At 46.6% G+C, this 20,439-nt stretch overlaps 2 protein-coding genes across 3 annotated transcripts; one reads left to right on the plus strand and one right to left on the minus strand.

Moving 5' to 3' along the window:
* Nucleotides 1–217: 217 nt before the first annotated feature.
* On the minus strand, nt 218–3,550 carry LOC108882478 (uncharacterized). 2 transcript variants are annotated; one of them, XM_018674991.2, is made up of 3 exons: nt 3,213–3,550; nt 1,976–2,107; nt 218–1,445 (listed from the first exon to the last, which is right to left on the minus strand). In XM_018674991.2, exons 1-3 carry the CDS (start codon nt 3,388–3,390, stop codon nt 1,219–1,221), a joined length of 537 nt encoding a protein of 178 aa, XP_018530507.1. In that variant the 5' UTR covers nt 3,391–3,550; the 3' UTR covers nt 218–1,218. The 2 variants fall into 2 exon arrangements, with proteins under 2 accessions (XP_018530507.1, XP_050925583.1); XM_051069626.1 differs by having other exon boundaries at nt 1,892–2,107.
* Nucleotides 3,551–8,416: 4,866 nt separating this feature from the next.
* On the plus strand, nt 8,417–19,401 carry sparc (secreted protein, acidic, cysteine-rich (osteonectin)). Its single transcript, XM_018674990.2, has 10 exons — nt 8,417–8,560; nt 14,106–14,171; nt 14,310–14,363; nt 15,452–15,539; nt 16,453–16,574; nt 16,799–16,919; nt 17,495–17,628; nt 17,978–18,126; nt 18,279–18,427; nt 18,982–19,401. The coding sequence occupies exons 2-10, from the start codon at nt 14,115–14,117 to the stop codon at nt 19,008–19,010; spliced, it is 903 nt and encodes a 300-aa protein (XP_018530506.1). The 5' UTR covers nt 8,417–8,560; nt 14,106–14,114; the 3' UTR covers nt 19,011–19,401.
* Nucleotides 19,402–20,439: the final 1,038 nt, after the last annotated feature.

Below are 20,439 nucleotides of genomic sequence, written 5' to 3' on the forward strand. Positions count from 1 at the left end.
GTCTTCAGGCGTGGACGTTCATAAAGACTGATTCATTAGTTCAGGTTGGATCAGTGAAGAGTCAACATGAACTGAATCTGATGAGTAGAAGATGAAGTGACAGATGGAAACAGGTCAGATCAGACGACCACAGTGGTTTTAACAACTGGACATATTCACATATATATCACATATCTGACAGGAACAGAAGTAAAAAGAAGAATAGATTATACCTAATAATATACATCATTCAATTCAATTTTATTTATACAGTGCCAAAGCACAACTCTTTAAAATGTGGTATTCACAGAGAGAGCCAACAGATGCACCATGAGCAGCACCAGGCGACAGTGAAGAGGAAAAACTTCCTTTAAGAGGCAGAACCAGATAATGCATTTAAGGAAACATCATCTATGTGATTTGGGATTAAATGAGTCAAAATGAACACAAACACAGACCTTCTCTCTACAGCAGCTCTCCAAAACAAAAGCTATAAAAAGAGGAAACCAGTGTTTAATCAAAGTAAAATGACCAGAACAAGAAAATATCTGACAAAGATTTTTCAAACAAACAAAATAAAACAGATCGTTTTTCCCGTTTTATTGTTTTTTCTCTTGTTTTTTGGAGCTGAGTTTTTGCAGCTGCTTCATTATTCTGGCAGTTTTAGCTACAGTGATTCAGCAACACGTCGTAATGTTGAGATAATTAAGGACACGCACAGCTCTTCTTCTGTCTGTATGTACTGTAGCTGTGGGGTTGTGAGTCAGTGTGTTGACAGGCTGAACCTCTGTCTCTCACTCTGACCTGAGGGTGTGAAAATGTTCAGTTACATAACAACACAGAGCTTTAACCAGCAGGAGGCGCTGTGAGCTCAACATGTTTCCTCAGGTCTTTGAAACTCAGCACCTGCCTCCTTCTCGGGCTGAGGACGGGTCAGGAAGTAAAAAAAGAAATAATCATTCAGCGATCTTCCTCATACACTTGGTCCTGGTCTGAATATCCAGGAGGAAATATTGAATCTTGGCCGTCACTGCAGACACAGCTGAAAAGTTATGAAACCCAAATACCTGAGATTCCCTCATTCCTGCCTCAGCTCAGGTGTGTGAGGACTGAGCCAGGTAATAATAAACACATGGAGCAGGTGTTTCCTGTGTTTGTTGTGTTTATATTTTCAGTAATGAAACCACAGACAGAAACACTCACAGCTTCCTGACATCTACATGATCGTGTGTCTGTGGCTCAGGCTGCGATCACAGACAGATCCACCGCCGCCGCCCCTGCTCTCACGGCCGGTTCAACCCGCCCGCCGTCACCGTGGATGACCCCCAGCAGCACGGTCACCAGGGAGGCGTAGAGCAGGGTGGCGCAGCAGATGTAGAAGGTCCAGCCGAGACGGTGCAGCAGCTCCGGGTCCTGCTGCTCGATGGAAACCAGGAAGGAGATCAGAGAGCCGGCACAGAGGGCGACTGCATTACAGGGACAGGAGAGGAATGGAATCAGGCCCAGGTCAGATAAAAAGACTCATCTCTGACATCCAGCCAGGAAACAGACAGAAACATCAAGAGTTAGAAACAGAGTTTGGTCTGTTTGTCACAGACACAGCACTTCCTGCTCCAGGAGCAGAAGAGGATCATGGGTAATACACACCGCTGGGCTGTGTTTCAGTCTTTAAGCTTTGAGTTCTGTTGATGAAAACTAATGAAGACAGACTCAGAACAACTCAGAGGTAGTGACCAGTGGAGGCAGCAGGGGGCGCTGCTGCTCAGAGACGTTTACTGACACTGACCGATGGTTTACTCTGAGATGTAATTAATGAGCTAAAATCACATGAACAGACTTTTGTTTTCAGGTCAGAGAACTTATAAATATATGAATGTAACTTTAAGTCAACACAGAGAGAGCCTCTGCTCACCCTCACTGAGCTGCACAGACACTGAATGAGGACGTGTCAGTGTGTTAATCTGTTGAGTTATAGTGTGTTCGCTGTGTGTTTTACTGGAGGAGATGTTGAGCAGCAGAGCAGCGACGGCCTTCCTCCCTCTGATCAGAGCCGGTCTGACGGTGAGCAGAGCAGCCAGAGACAGCAGGCAGGAGGCAGACAGGAACATCCATGACAAACTGTAGCTCCCTGCAAACAAGGTTTCAAAATGTGCACTCAGGTTAATCTCCTCAGGCTCCTCCCACCTGATCACCTGTGCAGGTGGTTCAGGAAAAAAAAAAACTACAAACATGTTCTGACATGTCTGGATCCTTAAATCTGACTCAGCCTTGGAGACATGAGTTTAAACATTCTGTTGGATCAGGATGCTGATGTGTTAGTATGCATCAGATTAGCATGTTAGCATGTTGCAACATGATTAAAATGCCAACAGTTGCAACATTTAGCATATCACTGTGCTATGATTAGCTCTTTAACATTTAGCCTGTTAGCATCAGGTGTTCAGTTTGTTAGCCTGTTAGCATGCTAACATCAGATGGTTGGTGGGTTTATCGTGTAACATCTGGATTATAGGTCAGTCACTTTAACACAACCTCCCCACCTCAGGAGTCAGTGTTTACAAACAGTTACTTCTTTTGTTTATTTTGTTTTTGTTTTGTTTATTTTGTTTTGTTTGTTTTGTTTTGTTTATTTTGTTTTGTTTTGTATTGTTTTGTTTTGTTTATTTTGTTTTGTTTATATTGTTTTTGTTTTGTTTATTTTGTTTTGTTTTGTTTATTTTGTTTATTTTGTTTTGTTTGTTTTTGTTTTGTTTATTTTGTTTTGTTTATTTTGTTTTGTTTGTTTTGTTTATTTTGTTTTGTTTTGTTTATTTTGTTTTGTTTGTTTTGTTTTGTTTGTTTTGTTTATTGTGTTTTGTTTATTTTGTTTTGTTTTGTTTATTTTGTTTTGTTTGTTTTGTTTTGTTTGTTTTGTTTTGTTCCTGACTCTTCACTCTGTTGTATCTCGTCTCGTCTGTTGTTTTGTTCTCTTTCTGTTGTTGTGTTGTCATCTTATTTTGCAGAGTTTAAACGTTGACTCACTCTGTATCTGTAGATGACTGACAAATATTTATTGATTCTTGACTCTTATGAATATGAATATACTGTATATAAACAGCAGCATAAAGTTTAATGTCTTTGGCCTGGGCAGCACTCATTGTTCTCATTTCCAATAAATAAATTAAGAATGAATAAATGAAGCCTTATGTAAAGTGTAAATGCTGTGAGCAGATGACAGGATGGTGGATTCTTACCGAGCCAGGCTGGAAAGGTGGTGCAGCTGGAGAAGCCTTGGTAGGCGCTGCAGAGGGCAAAGAGTCCCTCGCTGGCCCCCGCAGTCAGAACCAGCCACTGAGGCGAACAGAGACTCATTGTGTACAGCACAAACTCCACAGATAACAGGGTGGTCAGCACAGTCACTGGATTCCTCATATTACCCTCCCACACACACTAACACTGTCTCTCTGCTTCGCTGAGGGAGCTGCAGTCGTCTGGAGCTGATGGAGGTTTTTTAGTTGAAAAACTCAAACAGAAGCTTCAGAGTGAAACAGGAGCAGCTGTGACCGTCCTTTCCCTGACTGCTGACCTGACCAGGTATATGTGTGTATATGTTTCCGCTGACAAACACTGGCTTCTGTTGGAACACAGTCGATACAATTAGTGTAATATACTGAAGCAAATACAGCCTGTTTGCTTTTACTGTGGAGCTGACGCTGAGCGGCAGGTTGCCATGTTGAGTCCAGGCTGAGACTTTTGTTTTGTGTGTTGAATGTTTTACTTAATGTCCTTTTGAATGGACAGAAAACAGCTCAGAGCAAAGTCGGCCTGAGTTTATATCAAACCTGTTTGACCTGGGCTTCATCTGAAACATAAACTCTGTGTACTGACCATTTCTTTACCTTTTATAAAGACTCAAAGTCAGGCCCCAGACTTCAGGTACTTGTTGGTCTCCAGCTGTTTATCCTGTTAAAACAGCAGCTATGAATAAAAAGGTTCCTGTTCCTCAGACCGTCTGATCAGAACCTCACGTTCTGAGCACGTTAGCATGCTAACATGCTCAAAGCTCATACTCACACTCTGTCCTCAGCTGACCACTGCCAGGTAATATATGTGTGTGTGACTGAGAGTGTGAGTCCCATGGGTGTGGGTGAGGAGGGGTGAGGAGGGGCTGTCAGATTCTGCCCCAGGTGCCAAAACAAACACACCTGTCAGCAGGAGGCTGCAGCCGCTCGGGGGAAATGTAGAGTTTGAGTGAGGAGAGCAAACAGAGGGCGAGCTGCAGCTTCACGTCTCTGCTCGTTACTTCCTCTGTGTTCACTGGAAACTCATGAAGACCCGTGGCCATAACTCAGAGGGGAGTCAGACCCAGGTTCAGGCTGAGTCCAGGTGCTGATCCCAATGAGACCTGGTCCCACCATCACAGGTAAATCACCTGGACAGAGCTGAGGCTCCTCTGCAGGAACATATGACACGGACGGCGTCGAGACACGTCCTCCAACACAAAGCCATGTGGAGCTTGTTGTTGTTTTGACGTGTACGAGGTTTGATTTGGATTCCAAACGTGAAGAGTTCCTCAGGTGGAGGAGATAATTCTGAGAGAGACGGCAGATGAGGAATGTGATAGGATTTATCTGGAGCTTTATCACCTGCACACACAGGTAATGCATGTAATGTACAGAGGATGTAAACACAGTGAAACACGCGACAGGAAGGAGACGCTCCAGACAACCTGAACATAAACACGTATACATGCAGTATATATGGTTTTATCTGATGGGAGAGCAGACGGCTGCAGACACCACGCCTCAAACACGCTCACGAACTCATCAGTCTCTGAGCTCTGAGCTGTGAACGCTCAGACATGTACAGTGTGACCACAGAGCTCCTGTGTCCTGTCTCTGTGTCCTCGTCCTGTGGCTGATCTCAGACCTTCTGTGGGCGCCGGCGTGTCCTTTACAAATCCCTACAAAGCTGGACAGAGATGGAGGCAGTCAGGGAGCGAGCTGCTCTGCTGTCCTGTGTGTCGGTGTAATTACAGCCTGTAACCCTCCATCAGGCCTGAGCCTCCATCTGACTGTTTTCAGGAACGACTAAATCACAGCCTGCAGCTCGCTCTGATTCATTTTAGGCGTTCGACTGATCCACACTGGGAAACCACACACTGCACTTAGACTCACTACAGTACCACATTAATATCTACCTGTGCTTATATAGAACTTTTTCATTTTTGGATTATTCCAGAAAATAAACTGAGCAGCTAAAGTTTCTGATCCTTCAGGTTTAGTTGATCAGATCATCTTCACAGATGAACACCACTGTTCTGATGTTTGAAGTAAGAAGCTAATGTTAGGCTATAAACCAACTACCACCACGGTCACATGACGTCAACGTCTCCACCACTAAGCTTCCAACTGGTCATTTCATTTAGCTCTGAGCTCTTCTACAAAAGCCTTTCTTCTTAGAAAGTTAGTGAGAGTTTGAAAGAGCGTGAGTAGAAACACAACGAGGCTGTAAAGGTGGACTGGTGAGTAGATGGGTTTTCATGTTAACATCCCCGACAACCTCTCTCAGATTAGCTCGTTGCTGGTTCAGCTGCTCCATGTTGAACCTGGTCTCAGAGGTTCCCTCCAGACCTCAGGCATTTCAACATGTGTACAGCAGTTAACTCCAGCAGCCAGTCATAACTTTAATTTAGATCTTATGATGTTCGTCCTGGTTTAGTTTTATTCTCACAGCTGCTCTGAAGTTTTCACTTTAATTGGTTTAATTAGTGTTTTGTCTGGTCGACCAACGAACAGGCTGCTCTGCCAACATGTCATTTACACCTCCACGTTTGTTCCTGTGAGTAAAGAAAATCCCCTAAAAAGAACCTTAATATACAGCTGGAGGAGGAGGAGCAGGAGGAGGAGGAGGAGGAGGAGGTGGAGCAGGAGGAGGTGGAGCAGGAGGAGGGAGGACAGAGGGAGGTTCACTCAGCTCACTCTGTTTGAGCAGGACGTGTCAGAAACTGATCCTGGATCTAATTCAGTTCAGTTCGGTTCAGTTTTATTTATCTAGCACCATATCACAACAAACCACAGACCATACTCTTTAAAACAGGTGTTTACAGAGAGAGACCCCAACAGTTCCTCCATGAGCAGCACTAGGAGACAGAGGAGAAGAAAAACCTCCTTTAAGAGGCAGAAACCTGGAGCAGAACCAGACCAGGGTGGGTGGGGCCATCTGCCTCGACCGGTTGGGTTAAGTGGGGGGGGGGGGGGTAGTGGGAGAAGAACATAACATAACACAGGTTCCATATAAGATGTAAGGTGATGCCAATAATACAGCAGTAGTAATGATAATTAGCTGCTAACGTGGCACTGGACCCTCTGCTCAGTAAAGTCTGCTTCTTTCTTCTCAGAGGGAAACTGAACACGTCTCTGTGCTGAGGCTGGGAGGCTGCAGGAGCAGAGCAGGTGATTATATACCTGAGAGACTGATGAGGGGGAACGAGGGCCAGGTGTTCACACAGGTAACCATCAGCTGACTGATCCTGGAGGTGGAGCTGCAGTCTGAGACACTGGAGCTTCCTTTACTACAAGAAAGGAGACAACAACGTCCCATGATTCCTTGCAGCAGCAGCAGCGTTTAAAGCGAAGCACGGTCGTAGTTTCACCGCTCTCTCTTCCTGAGTCCTGATCACTTCTCCTTCACCTCATCATAAGACTTGTCTCTGTTCTTCTTCTCCTGCATAAAACCTGCGCTCTGAATGAAAACACTTGTTCTTCTTCTTTAGTCCAGGAACTGACCTGATGAAGCACAGGATGAAACCAGGCCTCAACAGGTGACACAGAAAATAGTCTGAGTAAAAAGACATCCTATAAAATCTAATGTTCTTTGTCTGACCTCCTGATGTGGGAGGTTTTCCCAGAATTCCCTGCTGTCGTCAGCCAATCAGCTTTGTGGATTCAGATCAATCTAAATGTTTTCAGTAAAGAAAGAAGAACATTTCTCTCTCTGAGTGTGAGCAGGGATTAAACAGATGAGTGCTCCTCACTCTTCACTTCATCATCTGTTCTCTCACATACAGAGAGACAGCTGCCACGTTTACACAGAGAGAGGGTGAGTCAGAGAGGAGGGGAGAGGGTGAGGAGAAAAGGAGAAATAAAGAGAGAGACAGTGAGGAGAGAGGGAGAGGCTGGGTGAAGGAGAGGATAAAAGATGTAGGAGGAGGAAAGAGAGAAAGAGAAAGAGAGAGGGAGAGTCTCACGGTCTAATGACACCCCCCTCCTCCCCCTCCTCCCCCTCCTCCCCCCTGACTCTCCATCATCAGCTTCCAGGCAGAATGGAAAACGCCACGTTGCACCGCAGGTTTTTTCTCTCCCTCCTTCTGATCCAGCTGTTCCTCACATCAGCCCTGTGGGAACAGAGGGAGCACCCCCCCCCCCATCTCCCCCACCTCCCCCACCTCCCCTCACCCCCAAAATAGAAGAAAAAAACAGAGGAGTGAGGAGTGGATCTAGAGGCTGATGGTTTCTGTCTGTCAGCAGCAGGTGTCTGAAGAGAGAGAGCAGCACACTCTGATCACTTTATTAGGAACAGTGACTCTGGGTAGTTCCTCTCTTTGCTCTGATTCCTCCTGATGTTGAAACTTCCCTCAGAGATTCTGCTCCATGTTGACACTCCTCATCACAAAGGAGTTCTACTGGATTCTACTGGACAGTAAACTGTGGCTTTAACCCATAAGAACCCACAGTGACACAGGTCTCACCAACTCTTTAAAGTTCCTCAGAACTGACTAAGTGGTATTCCAGCAGCTCCTGTTAAATCCCTGTTTTTGTCAGTGGAGTCTGGTAGATAGAGAGATATAGAGATGTTTCTGGTTAAACTAAAGGATCTTCCTCTTTAACATAAAGCTCTGTCTCTGTAGGAATCCTGTCATCATGTTGTCAGAGAAGAACAGCCTGAGTCTGAGCTGGATGGACTCTGATGTGGCTCAGTACCTGTTCCTGTGTCTCTGTCATTTACACTCAGAAACAAGGTTTTAAGTTAGAGTTTAAAAAGCAGGAAGCTGTCCTCTGCAGCTCCACGACTGTATCTGACCTCTGACCTCTGACCTCTGACCTCTGACCTCTCTGTAACAGACCTCTGTGTCTCAGGGTCCAGATGGTGAACATCAGAGCCTGAAACAGAAACAGGTCAAACTCTGCTGCAGGTCCAGCTCACATGCTGCTGATCCACAGGGTTTTTACTTTTTACTGATTGAACCCAGTCCTTCATCAGACTGTGTCTGAACGTCCTGCAGACGTGTTTCAGACAAACACAGAATCTGTCAGAGTTGGATTCAGGTTTTCCTCAGATCTCTTTCAGACTGGATCCAGAGTTTGACTGAGAACACGTCTGCGTTCCCTAAGCTCAGCCTCAGTGGGAGCAGAGAGTTAACACCATGCTCCTCCCACCACAGAGAGGGAGGGAGGGTGTGATGGGAGGTTTGAGTGGGGGGGGGGGGGTCTGTGTCCAAGCTGGGACGTCCCACTGGAAAAGTCTTGTGTGTGAAGTGGTGAAGCAGTTAGATCGTCCCGGGCCCTGCACACAGCTGACTGCTCTCTGCTGAAAACTGAAGGTAAGAGGTCCGATCCAGTCTCCTGACTCTGTCCTTCATCATGTGATCAGTGTCGATGCTCTGCTCTCACATTCTGACTGTTTGACTGGAACCTGCAGACTGTTTCTGTGAGAACCTTCTTCTCTGTCTAGTTTTGGTCAGATGAATTCAATCAAACTAAATCTACAGACTCAAACTCACAGTTTATCAGCTTCAGTCTCTGAACTCAGATTCACTATAACTGTGTGTGTGTGTGTGTGTGTGTGTGTTTATCACCACGTCTCCAAACTTTCCTTTAAATCCACTTTAAAGCTGCGTCTGGTTTAAAGTGCTCTGTGATCACTGCTAACAGCTGCAGGAAAATCACTGCTGCAGGTAAACACACTGTGACTCTGAGGACTCCGTCTGTGTGGAGGTATTGTGTGCCACATCGGCAACAGGAGGAGGAGGAGGAGGGGTGGGGTGGGAGGAGGACTGTGGGTTCAGGATTTGGAGAAGGAGGAGGAGGAGGAGGAGGAGGAGAGAGATGTGTTGATGATGCATTTAATGATTTAGTTTAGTCCAGATTATCTGTGAAGCTGCTCCTGTGTTTCTGGATTCATGTGTGAGAACTCTGTGAAAAAAAGAAAGAAAAGAAAGACAGAAAGAGGAGGCTGACAGAGTAATGGGACTGTTCCTCCCCCCTCTCTGACTCCCCCCTCTCTGATTACTCCCCTGTAAAGGAATGCAGGTTGCCATGGCGATCGGTTACCAGCTGTTTAAAATGCTCTGAGTTCAGATGCCTTCAAGTGTCGCAGCGTCTCTCTGAAATTCTTACACAACGTTTGGTTCTGTCAGGACAGAGAGACAGAGAGACAGAGAGACAGAGACAGACAGACAGACAGACAGAGAGACAGACAGAGACAGACAGACAGACAGAGAGACAGACAGAGAGACAGACTGACAGACAGTGGGAGAGACAGACTGAGGGAGAGACAGAGAGAGAATCTGTCTCTGTTAACGTGAACGAAACCAGATCCAGACAGAACTGGTTTCCCAGTCTGGTGATAAAGAACCTGACTGGTCTGAGTCCTGAGCTCTGCCTCATCCAGCATCTTCACATCTTATAAGAGATGACGAGGATGAGGATGAAGATGAAGATGACAGGTTCAGGTCTCAGTTCTGTGGAACTGGAACTTTCTGAACGTGTTTTGAAAAGAAAAGAAAAATCAGCTGATTAATGAGCAGATAAAGACAGAGTCTCGTCTCTTCTCTGGTTCTTTCTCCTGGTGTTTGAGTTTGATTCGAGGCTGTTTTCACGTGTTCCTGCTGAGGAGGAAGATTCTCTGTTTGAAGCTCACACACACGTGAAGTGGAAATAAACCACGTTATTTATCTTAAAACCTGACGTGAACCCTGCTCCTTCAGCTGCTGGAGAGATGTGGAGACTGTGGAGACTGTGGACAGTTTGTGTTTAAAGTGAAGATTTCTGTGTTTGATAGGAGGGGCTGCCTCCTCCTCCTCCTCCTCCTCCTCCTCCTCCTCCTCCCTCTCTCTCCACCATCACTCTCTGAGTTGAAATCGGTTCTTGTCTCCGTGTCGGTCACACCTGTCCAGGATTTCTCTGCTGCCTGTGGAGACAATGTGAGTCTGCATTAGTATGAGTGAGGAGGAGACACAGACTCTCTGGCTGCTTAATTGTTGAGGTGGCAGGTCTGAACCAAAAGGGAGGAGGAGGAGGAGGGGTGAGGGAGGAGGAGGGGTGAGGGAGGAGGGGAGGATGTTGGGAAATATTGGGCCAGCTTGGCAAACTCCGGAAACACTCTAATCCCCTCGACAGGAAGGAAGAGAGGAGGAAGGAAGGAATAAACACTGAGATAAAGAGGTGAAGAGACACAGACAGAGAATGGAGAGAGAGAAACGAGGGGAAACAGAGTTTCTAAAGAGTAAAGAGATAAAGGAAGAAATTGTTTCAGCAGAGGAAACAGAGAAAAGAAAGACCAGGAGATAATGAAGCAGGAGGTCAGAGAGTTTTAAGCTGAAGGACAGAACCTGCAGACTTTTATTCTGACGTCTTGTCAGTGAAGTCATTTCTTCTCTTTCTCTTTTTTCTCTTCATCTCATCCTCAGATGAAAAACACCTGCAGCTTCTCAGATGTTTGAAACGTAAATCATTCATCCTTTAATAAAGAAAATGATCTGCAGGTTGAATCTGAAACATTATTATCAGTCTGAACGATGATGAACAGAGACGCAGAGAAAAGGATAAAAGCAAATGAAAGAGAGACAGGGTCAGTCCTGGTGGAGTGGAGGGGGGAGGTTAGGGTGAGGGGGGTGAGGTGGGGAGGGGTCGAAGAGGTCAGGTGACAGAAACTCAGGTAACATAGATCCTGACTTTTCTCCTCCTCTTGTTTGTGCTCTTTGTGCTCTGAGGTTCCAGACTGATCAGGACCACGGTGGTCTCTGAAAACTGCTCTTTGTCCTGGTTTCTTAAAGGGACCCCTCCTCACCCCCTCCTCACCCCCTCCTCACCCCCCACCCTCTCCAAACTGACTTTATCAGGTGTCTCATTACCTGTTGAAGAGGACGGAGCCTCGACTGAAACGTGGTTTCATCTCATGTCTTTACAACAGCCTGAAAGAGCCACACGTTAAAAACAGGTGAGACCTTCAGTCAGCTCAGTGAAGGTCAGAGGTCACGACTCAGTTCATCCAGTTCATACAAAGCTTCACTTTGATTTGATGATGAAACAGTGAAGGAATGTCAGAGCGTCTCAGGCTGAAACCAGGAAATGATTTGGACATTTTGAGGATTATTGGATTCATTTCCTGGTCCTGGTCCTGGTCCTGAGCTGAGCTCAGACTCTGAACCTGCCTCCTCTCAGGCCTCTGCATGTGGCTGCTGTTTGTCTGTCCTGTTTGCAGACAGACAGAGCTGCAGGCCTGTTATATCACTGAGGAGGAGGAGAGGGGCAGAGCTGAGAGGTAGCAGCAGCTTCAGTGCAGGTTGTTTTGCTCTGGGCTTACCTAACCAACCTCCCAGATGAAATACCTGTGGAGGGAAAAAGGCGCCTTTATGGGCCTGAAGTTTCCCTTTTAGCCTCGGCCCTGTTTGATTATGAGAGCGCCTTTCCAAATAAAATAATTTCCTTTGCTGTTACGTCGCTGCGTCCGGCCTCCTCCTTCCTTCTGACCAAACAGGAGTATGTTAAAGCGGACGTAAGGCCGAACGCAGCGTCCCTCCAAATCAAATACTGACCCACACCTTCTGGAGATGAGACCAGCTTTTATTTTCCTCACATTTAGCTCTCACTCTCTCTCAGTCGCTGCTTCAACATGTGTCAGAGCTGCTTTTTACCAAGTTTCCTGTCAGCAGAACTCCCCCCTCTTTTTTTAGCTCAAAGGCACAGAGAAGTTTCCTTGTGTACGGGTTATTTGGAGACGTCAGTGAACGCGTCCTCTGCCAGAGCTTCTGTATTTTTCCACGTCCGCAGAGCTTCACAAACACTGCTCACCTCTGTAACTCTGCAGCTCCGAGCCGTTGTAGTTTCCTCTGACAGGTGGAAGAATGAGCTCAGTTTATTACAAACGCTCGCTCCTCTTCAGGTCACTGATCTCAGACCTGCGTCACCTCGTCTCTACACCATCACCCTGAACTCAACGCGGTAAAAACAAGATGGCGTCGGTCTGCGTCGACACCTTCTACAGCTGAGATGGAGATTCAAGTCTCAGAGGAACAAAACCTGATCAGGAAGTTACATGCACCCTTCAAAATAAAAGCCTCTACTTTTCTAGGGCGTAACACCATCCTGATATTCGGTTAAACAGCTTCAGAATGAATCAGTGCTGGTGTGTGAACATGGCGGCTGAGGACTGAGGACGTGGCTCAGTCTCCTCTGAAGATTTTATCTGATGCTGAAACGAGTTCAAACCTGCTCCGAGGAAACAGGGATGAAAATGAACGAGAGAGAAGAACAATCAGAGCAGATGATGATTTGTCCCGAGGGCTCGTTAAACACAGGAACGCCCTCCACTTCTCTCGGACTTTATGCAAACTTTACCCTTTTCACTGCATGTGTCCAAACACGTCGGCCTGTTCAGACTCTTCATGTGGAGAGGCCCCGAGCAGCCGAGGGAATGTTCCCCTCCCCACCCTCAAATGTCAGCTTCACTCTCCCTCAGGGCCGAGGTTTTGTGAGCCGAGGCGTCGCTGTCTGATTTGATAATTGCTGCAGGTTTACAGTGTTTAATGTTCCTGAGACGCTGGGTTCGGTTTATTGTTGGAGTGAACCTGCTCACTCTGATCTGAGGAGCAGGAATTCAAACTATGCTCAGCTCCGTTTGGTAAGTCTTCTTATCCCCTGCTGATCTCCTGCAGAAACTGTGTCACATCACTGCAGCGCTGTTGCTCTGCACAGTGAACAGACACACACTCAACAACAATAACACAAAGCAAACAAAGTGAGAGAGGAGACGCTCCCTCCTCTGTAGACCAGGAGACGGTCGGTGGAGAAAACAGACACAAAAAGAGGAGAACGGCCGAGCGACGTCACACCATCCACACAAAGAGCCTCTTATTCAGACAGTTTCATATCGACTGCACAACAACAGACCCTCACACACAGAGGACAGACAGACGGACAGACTCATATCTGTTAATGATGGAGGTTCAGGATCAGTGACTGATGATCCACAGAGCTGAGCTGCTGAGAGTCAGAGTCAGCTGTGATGGTGCAGAGGGTGGAGGGCTGGCTGTGGACAACAGATGGAAACAAAGAGCTGGAGCTTAAATCCTGCAGCAGCTTCAGTGTTGATGAGCTGATGAGTCACAGGTGGGAGCAGGAAACAGGAAGCCACGCCCACCTCGACCTGCACACACAACAGTTCGTTTTCTCTCCTGTTGTTGGTGCATCTTCAGCCTCATATTACACAGAGGCGCTGCAGAAAACCTCCCCTCAGGGCTCAGTGTAAATCAGTGTGTGAATAGAAACAGGTCTGATGGAAACACGAGCAGCACAGGTGGAGCTGGTCTCCGTCCAATCAGCACAGAGATCCTCCGACCTGTTCCCTCGATCAGAGGCGTCAGCTCCTGATTCTGAATCTCTGCTGTGGGAGAGAGTTTCCAACAGAAACACAATGAGAGTCAGACACAGGACAGGACGAGTCAGGAGACAGAGCAGAGACACTTTCCACCAGTCTGCAGAGACACAGAGGCCAGGTGCTTCTGTTGTCTCTGTGTCTCTCTCTCAGGATCAGATGTTCACCAGCTTCATCAGCTTCATCAGCTTCACCTGTTCATCTGTTTCCTTGTGTCATCATCCTGGTGTTTGAGTCACATTATTTTTCCATCTAAAATAATTTGATGTGAAACAGGTGATTCCTGTACGAATGTTTCAGGTGCTTCAGTCTAACAGGAAGCTTCCTGCTTCTTCTCCTGTGGTTTCTCTGTCAGATCAGTGAAGTGAGCTGATGAGGACAGATCCAGCTCAGTGTTCTGAAACAAACCTGTTTCCATCTGAATAATGATATAATAATAATAATGTAGATCAATGATCATTGATGCAGTGAAACTCCGTTTGTCTCCTCAGACTCTGAACATGAGGATGTGGATCGTCTTCCTCCTCTGCCTGGCCGGACACGCCATGGCTGCTCCTGTAAGTCACACTGTGTGTGTGTGTGTGTGTGTGTGTGTGAGGATGAAATGTTTGTTTTTCTAAATCCAACTGCTCCTCTCTCTCTCTCTCTCTCTCTCTCTGTCTCTCTCTCTCTCTCTCTCTCTGCCCCCCCCTCAGACTGAGGAGGAGCCCATCGTGGAGGAGCCAGTGACTGAGGAGCCAGTGTTTGAGGTCAGTCCAGATGTTCATCTCGTCCTTTAACATTCATCATCAGCTCATGATCTTCATCAACAGGCGGAGAAATGTTGAGACAGACAGACAGACAGACAGACAGACAGACAGACAGACAGACAGAGGTCACAGATCAGTTCCAGTCGCTTTAGATGATCTGGATAAACTCTCTCTGCTGAATGTGGTGAATCAGAGAGGATCTGTTGTCCTCTGTATCAGAGTCACTGTGATTACTTCAGGAACCTCAGAGAGGATCTGTTGTCCTCTCTCTGCTCACTCTGTATCAGAATCACTTCAGGAAACTCGACCCACATACTTTTGCTCCCGTCTGAGTTTGCTTTGGCTGCCGTGTTGTACTTCCTGAGCCATGCAGCTGCTCTCACACATGATCTGATCTGTGACGGAGCTTTCACACTCTGCAGTGAATCAGGTCATGTGACAGAGCTGCAAACTTCTCCTGTGAACAAACGAAAGGTTCTCAGAGTCTGTGCAGACAGAGGAGTGTTTGAGGAGGTGAAACAGCTCAGTGTCCAGGTTAAAGCTGATGATCTGCTGCGCAGCCTCAGAGAGTTCAGTCTGTCGATGGAGGAAATCCCAGATCTGGATCACAACCAACAACATCATCAAATCAGATTGTGAGTCCAACAAACTGAAAACTCTGATTCTGCCTTAAAAGGAGAAACAGAGGATGATCAGAGCAGAGGCTCCTCCACCTCCTCTGTAAACCTACACAAATACCCTGCTTCCCCTGGACTCCACTTCGTGTGAAAGTTTTTAGCGTTTCCTGCTGCAGAGGTCCAGCGAGACCAGAGATCCCACAGCTGTTAATTTTAGTCTCCAGCCGCTCAGGAAACCATGACGTTCTCTGCGGCTTCACCACATGTGGAAACAGCTGCTGCTTGTTGTTGAATATTCTGCTCTGAGCTCAGGGAGGAACCTTCTGCTGTGGTTTGGTTTGTGGACGTCAGCGCAGAAATAGACTCAGAGACCTCTGCACCAGAATCAGCTCAGATCAGAAACAGGAGAAGCTGTCGCAGTGTTTTCTTTTCTTATCTGACCTCTGACCTCTGACCTCTGCTGTTCCACAGGAGACTGAGGTGGGAGCCAATCCAGTGCAGGTCGAGGTTGGAGAGTTTGACGAGGCCATCGAGGTCGTGGAAGACGTTGTTGCTGAGAGTAAGTCCATCAGGACCAGGACCAGGACCAGGACCAGAACCAGAACCAGAACCTTGTAGGGTCATAAACCTCCACAGTGACTGAGTGAACATTTTTACATTTGTTCTCTTCATCACATGAAGTTCTTTTCTATTCTTCAGTTTGCACAGACACAAACACTGAGCAGAGTGACGAGTGTTAAAGACACACCTGAGCACAGGTGAAGGACAAAGACAGGGATCTGGTTCTGGTTGTGGTTCCTCTCAGGCTGAGAATGAAAGACATGAAAACCCTGAGAGCTCAGACTCAATGAGACACAATGAACAACAACTACATTCATCCTCCACATCAGACACAGAGGAACTGACACAAACAGCTGCTGCTCTGCTGCAGGTGAGAGGGAGCACACCTGAGCTCTGACACAGCCAGGCTCCTGCTCCTCCTCCTCCTGTCTCCTCCTTCTCCTCTCTCCTCCTCTGTTGGAGCTGGGAGGTGCAGAGTTCCAGTAATAACAGAGTGCCTCCATCTGGACTGTAATTACATGTTCCTGCTTTAAGAGGCCGATCAGAGACTCAGCCACAGGAGACAAATCCAACTACACAGACTACACACAGAGTACACACAGAGTACACACACAGAGTACACACAGAGTACACACACAGAGTACACACACAGAGTACACAGAGTACTCTGACAGGAGGAGACCAAATGTCTCCTTCACTCCTGTGAAAACTCATGATGAAGTTTCTTTGGTCTCCTTCGTCCTTGTGTGGAGCAGCTTCTGTCTGATTTTCCATGAGCTGAGCTGTTTGTCCTGAACAGAAGCTCAATTCAAACTCACTCATTAAACCTGTGAAATGACTTCATCAGAGTGTGTTGGTGTGTGCTTTGAGTCCGTCTGTAACTCTGAGTCTTGGTGTTTTTCTTCACACAGATCCCTGTCTGAACCACCACTGCAAGAAGGGCAAAGTGTGTGAGGTGGATGAGAGCAACACCCCCATGTGTGTGTGTCAGGACCCCTCCACCTGCCCCGTCGCTGAGGGAGAGTTCGAGCACGTGAGTTCACAAACAACAAGCTGAACTGTCAGTTCCTATTTATCTAGTGAGTGTAAACGCAGCACTGACTCTGTAGCTCCCTGAGCAGGGACATTCTGTTTTCACGGGGACAGTGTCGAGTCTTGACCTGTAAAAACCTTGTTTCCAGGCCTGGAGATGATGAAGCAGGAAAGCAGACTTTGTGGAGTGGTGTGTTCAGGGTCCATCTCTTTGTTCCTCCTCAGGTCTGCGGCACCGACAACAAGACCTACGACACCTCCTGCCACTTCTTTGCCACCAAGTGCACCCTGGAGGGAACCAAGAAGGGCCACAAGCTGCACCTGGACTACATCGGACCCTGCAAATGTGAGTCCCCGTGTGTTTGTCTATGTCCCTGCTGTTAGTTGTGGTGCTGTGTATGTTGAGGTGAGTGTGGTGTAGAGATCATCACTGCTCTGCTCTGCTCTTTAAGCTGATCTGAGGACTGTAGCAGGAATTTAATCTGTGTGTTTAGACACTGTGTGCTTTGTGTTGTTGTTGTGTGTCTGACCTGATGAGGGATCAGATCTGAGTCTGATCTGAGTCTGATCTGAGTCTGATCTGAGTGAGGCTGAGCGGCTGAGCTCTCTCTCTCTCTGAGTGACAGAGGATCTGTTCAGACATGAAGCTGCATTTCTTCCTCTGTCCAAACTCAACGCGTCACAGTCAGAGTGAGGAGATGAGTTAGGGCTGGAGGGTTCAGATGGAGGTCTGGGTGCTGTTCACATACAACAGGAGGAAGAACTGACTCCATTTTACACTGATCTGGGAACAGCTCAGTGTCTCTCTGCTTTTCAGACTGCAGGTTTTAAACGTATTAAAACTTTATTCAGTCAGTTTCCATGCTTTGTTTTCAAATCTCCATTAAATCATGAACTAAAAGAAAATGCTGCTGTCTGCAGACCTGGAGCCCTGCATGGACAACGAGCTGAACGAGTTCCCTCTGCGTATGAGGGACTGGCTGAAGAACGTTCTGGTGACTCTGTACGAGCGCGATGAGGACAACAACCTGCTGACTGAGAAACAGAAGCTCAGGGTGAGTCACAGCTACGTTCACACTGAGCTCAACATATAGTTTCACTGGTGACGATGTGTCTGGAAACCACATGTTCACTCAGTCATCACACAGCAGGATGAAAACTTCACATAAACATCTCCCTCTGATGTGTTTATCACACTGGACACGACAGGACTGAAGATTTGGTTTTCTTCTCAAATAAAACATCAAAATGTCCCAAACACTGAGAGACGTGATTATAAAGAGTAAAGGTTGTTGGTTCTGCAGGAACAGAGTTTTATTTCAATCCAAACTGCTCCATGAGAGCAGAGGGACCTCGTTAACTGATGGTTACAGGTCTTTCACTATGTGAGTCTGTGTCCTGCAGGTGAAGAAGATCTACGAGAACGAGAAGAGGCTGCAGGCTGGTGATCACTCTCTGGACCTGCTGGCTCACGACTTTGAGAAGAATTACAACATGTACATCTTCCCCGTCCACTGGCAGTTTGGACAGCTGGACCAGCACCCCGTCGACGGGTACGTACGAGGAGCTGATCCTGATCCTCACCTCAGCTCAGCAGCTGCAGGAGCTGAGCTCTGAGGATGAGGCTGCTCAGCAGAGGAAGCCTCGCTCCTCCTCCTCCATCAGACGCTGCATGTTTCACTGATGTTTGTCTGTTTCCTGTCAGGTACCTGACCCACACAGAGCTGGCTCCCCTGCGCGCCCCCCTCATTCCCATGGAGCATTGCACCACCCGCTTCTTCGAGCAGTGCGACGCCGACAACGACAAATACATTGCTCTGGAGGAGTGGGCCACCTGCTTCGGCATCAAGGAGCGTGAGTGTCGACTCTCAACCAGTTCTACACACAAACACGTTCATGACAGACCCACACGGTTAAACATCTGTAGATGTAGAAATGAAGCACTTTACTGTCAGATTTCTAAACCTGAGATGAGGCGTTCAGGTTCCATTATTCTGCCGATGTTTAGTCTCTAAAATGAGTCAAACATCCCAGCGTGAGCTATAATATTTTATACTTAAAGATTCAGTAATTACAACAATTATCAGTTGATCCTCTGCTGATCAGTTCACTGACTAATTAAAAACATCAGTTAATGTCAGTGTTTCGTGAGACTCACAAATATTATTTTATTCACTAAACCTGTTCATGACCAGACTCTTCATCTGTCAGAGCCTCAGAAAACACGAAGCAGTTAGAATAAAAAAGAACGGGCTTCGTTTCTCAGGCTCAGTGTATATACAGTGAGGGAGCTGATCAGACACAGGTGAGACTCATCAGAGAGGATCAGGTGATCACAGCTGATGATCTCCTTCCTTTCCTGTGTGTTTCCTGTGTTGATGATCTGTTTGTTGTGTGTGTGTTTGCAGAGGATGTGGACAAAGACCTCATCATCTGAGCTCCTCTGACCTGCAGCAGCAGACACCTCCTAGTCGCTACTAACGGGACAAGGTGCTGATCCCTAAGTTAAAAATAAAATCACAGTAACGGTGCTAATTGCAAATGATTTTATATTTTGTTTTTAATAATGACCTTTCCTACCTATACCACTAGAAAAGATTCAGACAGAGAAACGTGCACAGTCTGTACTAACATCACGTGTTCATGCATCTTTGAATTCTCTTCCCAGTAAAACTAAAGACCTCTGATGTAAATGTCTGTTGTTGATGCTATGATCTGTTCAGGGCTTTAATTAGAGATGGATTTGAAACATTATCTCGAGGAGACGAAACTGTAAAGTCTAAATAAAGTTTCTAAATAAATGCTCCCTCTGCTTGCTTTCTACTAAACTACTGTTTAGTTTTTGCACTCTTCTGGTGGTGGACTCTTCTTTTGTCACTGTGTATTTTGGTTGTTGATCTTTTGACTACTGCTATACGAGCTGTTCATTTTTATTTTCCATGCAGATTCCGTGTCCCCGACGAGGACACGCGTGTACTGATATTTGAAAACAATAAAGAGGATTTGTTGTTTGGACGTTGAAATGAGGAGAAAATCTCGCAGGCTGAGAGTTTTTCTCACGATGAACCTGTTTCTACTGAGCACGACCAAACTCTTTCCATGAATAAAAGACTCTGAAAAGATGAGGAAATCTCTGCATGTGTTCATATCTGCGTGTCTTTCTCCTCTGCTGAGGAATTTTCACTGAGATGATCTGAGCAGGGATCAGTTTGTTTACAGGGATGATCTGACCATATTCTGCTGTCAGATTTTTGTCGTTCTCAGGCTTTAAAAACACAAGAATTCCTCTGATAAGAAGCTGACCCTCACGTCTCGTCCTCACGAGTCTCTTCTCATGTATCACCTGTGTGTGAGAGCTGCCTTAGTGCAGCAGTAAACCTTCCCTCCTGATAAAAACAGCCTCTGCACTTGTTTCTCAAACAGCGTCTGCAGAGTCTTTTCTGCTGGGTTCCTTCTCTGATTGCTCAAGACCAGAGAATCCTCCAGATGCTGAACATGCAGATGTTACATGCAGATGTTGTGAAATCCTGCACAGCTCCACCCTCATGTTTACTCCGTCCTGTCAGCGCACGAATCACCACAGAAATTGAACGGATACATTTCTGTATTTTGATTGTCTGTTGGAGCGCGGATCATTGATCATTGATCAGATGTCTGATCAGTTCAAGCTGTTTAAATGTTGATCAGTAAAACTAAAGAAGCTGAAAGCCGCAGCTCGTTTAAAGTTCAGAGCAGCTGAACATGTTGTTGTTATTTGTGTCGACCTCTGCTGGTGTAACTCCTCACCTTGCTGCTGTGACGTCACCAGGTACTCCAGGTGTGTTCATACGCGGTGACATCACTGGTGGGTGTGGTCAGACGCCTCC

Source organism: Lates calcarifer, unplaced genomic scaffold (assembly GCF_001640805.2).
Source record: "Lates calcarifer isolate ASB-BC8 unplaced genomic scaffold, TLL_Latcal_v3 scaffold_62_131, whole genome shotgun sequence".
Taxonomy (NCBI): Eukaryota; Metazoa; Chordata; class Actinopteri; family Centropomidae; genus Lates; species Lates calcarifer.

Coding starts and splice junctions, on each gene's coding strand:
- LOC108882478 (XM_051069626.1), bottom strand. CDS start 3,390: ATGAGGAATCCAGTGACTGTGCTGACCACCCTGTTATCTGTGGAGTTT. Junction 2,108..3,212: donor CACCTTTCCAGCCTGGCTCG/GTAAGAATCCAC, acceptor CCTTGTTTGCAG/GGAGCTACAGTTTGTCATGG. Junction 1,446..1,891: donor GTCTGTGCAGCTCAGTGAGG/GTGAGCAGAGGC, acceptor CCTGTAATGCAG/TCGCCCTCTGTGCCGGCTCT.
- sparc (XM_018674990.2), top strand. CDS start 14,115: ATGAGGATGTGGATCGTCTTCCTCCTCTGCCTGGCCGGACACGCCATG. Junction 14,364..15,451: donor CTGAGGAGCCAGTGTTTGAG/GTCAGTCCAGAT, acceptor GCTGTTCCACAG/GAGACTGAGGTGGGAGCCAA. Junction 18,428..18,981: donor CTGCTTCGGCATCAAGGAGC/GTGAGTGTCGAC, acceptor GTGTGTTTGCAG/AGGATGTGGACAAAGACCTC.